The 875-nt window shown below is 54.6% G+C and overlaps 1 protein-coding gene across 1 annotated transcript in view; it reads right to left on the bottom strand.

The window, feature by feature from the left end:
• Nucleotides 1-280: 280 nt before the first annotated feature.
• Nucleotides 281-875, bottom strand: part of PGAP2 (post-GPI attachment to proteins 2) — a gene marked incomplete at its 3' end in the record, with an annotated part of 6,100 nt that continues 5,505 nt past the window's right edge. The window contains exon 3 of the mRNA XM_010146383.1: nucleotides 281-486. Coding sequence (XP_010144685.1) covers nucleotides 281-486 — 206 coding nt within the window. The remainder of the gene's footprint in view (nucleotides 487-875) is intronic.

Here is an 875-nt window from a genome sequence, read left to right as displayed (position 1 = left end):
CCTCCTCCGGCCAGCCGCTCCCAGTTTGCAGCACCAGCAGGTTCCCAGTTCCCCAGTAGGCAGAAGCCAGTTTCAGCTCAGAAACAGGGATTCTCAGGGAAGGAGAAGCATCCAGCGACCCCCCAGGAACACTAACAGGGTGGTTTTCGACTGTCAGCTCTATGTGAAGACCAGAAAAGGGGGAATTAGGGGATTCCTCCCCACAAGGTTCTGGTAAACCATTAAATTTTGGTTACTGTGTTTCCCAGTTCCACCCAGTGGGGTCCGACCATCCAGTTACGGTGATTTCCCAGCGAGTGACAGTCGAAGGCCACCCCTGCCAGGAGAGAGCCCCCTCCCCAGCCCCCAGCCCGCAGAGAAGGAAAGAAAGTGTCTGTACCTCGGGACTTACTGTGTGCTTCTTTGTCATCCTCCAGAGGATGCACGTCAGGAGCATGTGGCCCAGAGCCGACGTGATGAAGACGATGAAGGCGTTTTCGTGGATTGCTGAATCAACGAGACAAGCATTGAATCAGAGCCAATAGGACAAAGGAAACACGGGGCAGGCCTGGGGGTGTGATGGAACCCTCCAGTGCAGCCCGGTGTCACCACTATTGTTCTAGGGATGGGGAAACTGAGGCATGGATGGTGGATTGCACAGTGAGCCAGGTCCAGAAAGGGTCATCTCCTGGTCTCGTGCATTGTCTACCTGGTAATTAATATCATCGGCCTCAGCAGCAGCATCGAGGCCATCTCCTGTGTCCTCAACTAGCACAAAGTCAAGGTCAGGCTGGAAATGCAGCTGGAGCAAGACAGAGCCAGAGCAGCTCATGCAACCCCAGAGCCACAAACAGAGACCCTGAGACTTCAGCTGAGACATTTTCAGACTCCCAGAG

Source organism: Buceros rhinoceros, unplaced genomic scaffold (assembly GCF_000710305.1).
Source record: "Buceros rhinoceros silvestris isolate BGI_N320 unplaced genomic scaffold, ASM71030v1 scaffold37592, whole genome shotgun sequence".
Lineage (NCBI taxonomy): Eukaryota > Metazoa > Chordata > Aves > Bucerotiformes > Bucerotidae > Buceros > Buceros rhinoceros.
The sequence above is the reverse complement of the archived record's forward strand: the minus strand, read 5'-3'. Positions and strand labels throughout refer to the sequence as shown.